Source organism: Mytilinidion resinicola (genome assembly GCF_010093595.1).
Source record: "Mytilinidion resinicola strain CBS 304.34 unplaced genomic scaffold BDZ99scaffold_65, whole genome shotgun sequence".
Taxonomy (NCBI): domain Eukaryota; kingdom Fungi; phylum Ascomycota; class Dothideomycetes; order Mytilinidiales; family Mytilinidiaceae; genus Mytilinidion; species Mytilinidion resinicola.
Genome location: NW_022985501.1, coordinates 1 through 1471, shown reverse-complemented (window position 1 = coordinate 1471; position 1471 = coordinate 1). Strand labels below are relative to the sequence as shown.

At 47.6% G+C, this 1471-nt stretch overlaps 1 protein-coding gene across 1 annotated transcript; it reads left to right on the top strand.

The window, feature by feature from the left end:
- Positions 1-193: 193 nt before the first annotated feature.
- BDZ99DRAFT_483878 (uncharacterized protein) lies at positions 194-1417 on the top strand (the record flags this gene model as incomplete). The annotated part of the gene is made up of 1 exon (XM_033722609.1): positions 194-1417. A coding segment is annotated over one exon (1224 nt), but the record flags the coding sequence as incomplete, so codon positions are not given.
- Between the last annotated feature and the right edge of the window lie 54 nt (positions 1418-1471).

Here is a 1471-nt window from a genome sequence, read left to right as displayed (position 1 = left end):
TACCATTCGTATACAACAAGCATACGACAGAGCACCTACTACGTTCGAATAAAGTGCACCAAAAATCCATAACGATTCCATCGCACGGCAACCACCGAAGGCCACCGGCGATTCGCACATTCGCACATTCGCACATTCGCACATTCGCACATTCGCACATTCGCACATTCGCACGCTTGAAACATCTACTGTCATGCCTCCAATTCCTATCAAGCAGCTAAAGCGCGATGGTTCGAACATCAAGCAATGGCAGATGCAGTTGAATGCATATGCAGATAGCAAAGATTACACCGAATGGCTCACAACAAGCAATTACCCTGCATGTGCGGTTGTACAACAGGTAGATGCCCAGGGGAACCCGATTCCATTCACAACAGAAGAACAGACTGCAATTAATTCATATAAAGCGGCCTTTAGCATATGGCGAAAAGCCGATGGCGAACTACGGGGTGCAATTTTGAACACAGTTGATCCCTTCTTCCTAGATCAATTGGAAGGATGTTCCAGCGCACGGCACATGGTACAACATCTAGTTGGGCTATATGCACAACTTGGAATTTCAACGGTAATATCCTGTTGGAAACAGTTCGTTGACTACCGATACGACGGCTCATTGAAAATCGTCGATTTCTGTGGCAATTGGACGACGTATTACAAAGACCTTAATAGACACGAGATTGGGGTTTCAGAAACAGTGGCTGTGCTACAATTCCTCATTGCTATCGAAGCATACGACCCGGATTTCACACGGCGGCAACGCGAACGCATTCGCAAAAGGGAAAGACTAGAGGTCTTTACCCTTATCACCGAGATATGCGACGAATCTATTGCCAAAAACCAAGAAGTAGTGCTGGCAGCAGCATTCAAAGCACCCCGTGCTAAAGCAAACACTACAAAATCGAACAAATGTTCGGAGTGCAAAAGGAAGCATCCAGGCGGTCCCGAAAAATGCTGGAAAACCCACCCAGAGCTGCGGCCAGAATGGTGGAAGGACCCAGCTGAACAAGAGGTTTCGAAGAAGGCCAACGCGGCTATTGTGCAGAAACGGGATGAATCCGACTATTCAAAATTCTGTATGACAGCTGCCGCGCATACTACCAATTCGTATGCAGGCCCTACGGCCGATTCGTATACAGGGCCTACGGCCGATGCAGCAAATACGGCCAGAACAATCGACGCCGGCCTCAGCCAAAAACTGATGTCATTTGCAAGCGATCGAACGTTACGAAAGACCTGGATTCTGGATACGGGATCTACTGTGCATATATGCAACGACAGAACCCGCTTTACAACACTAAAAAAAAGCACCAACCTCATCACAACGGGCGGTGCTGATGTCAAGATTCTTGGCTACGGCACTGTTAGCCTATACGTGCTACGACAAGATGGCACCGTGATGGAACTTGAGGTTTCAAATGTACAATACGTGCCCAGCATGTTTGTAAATGTTATCTCCCACACCCTAATACAC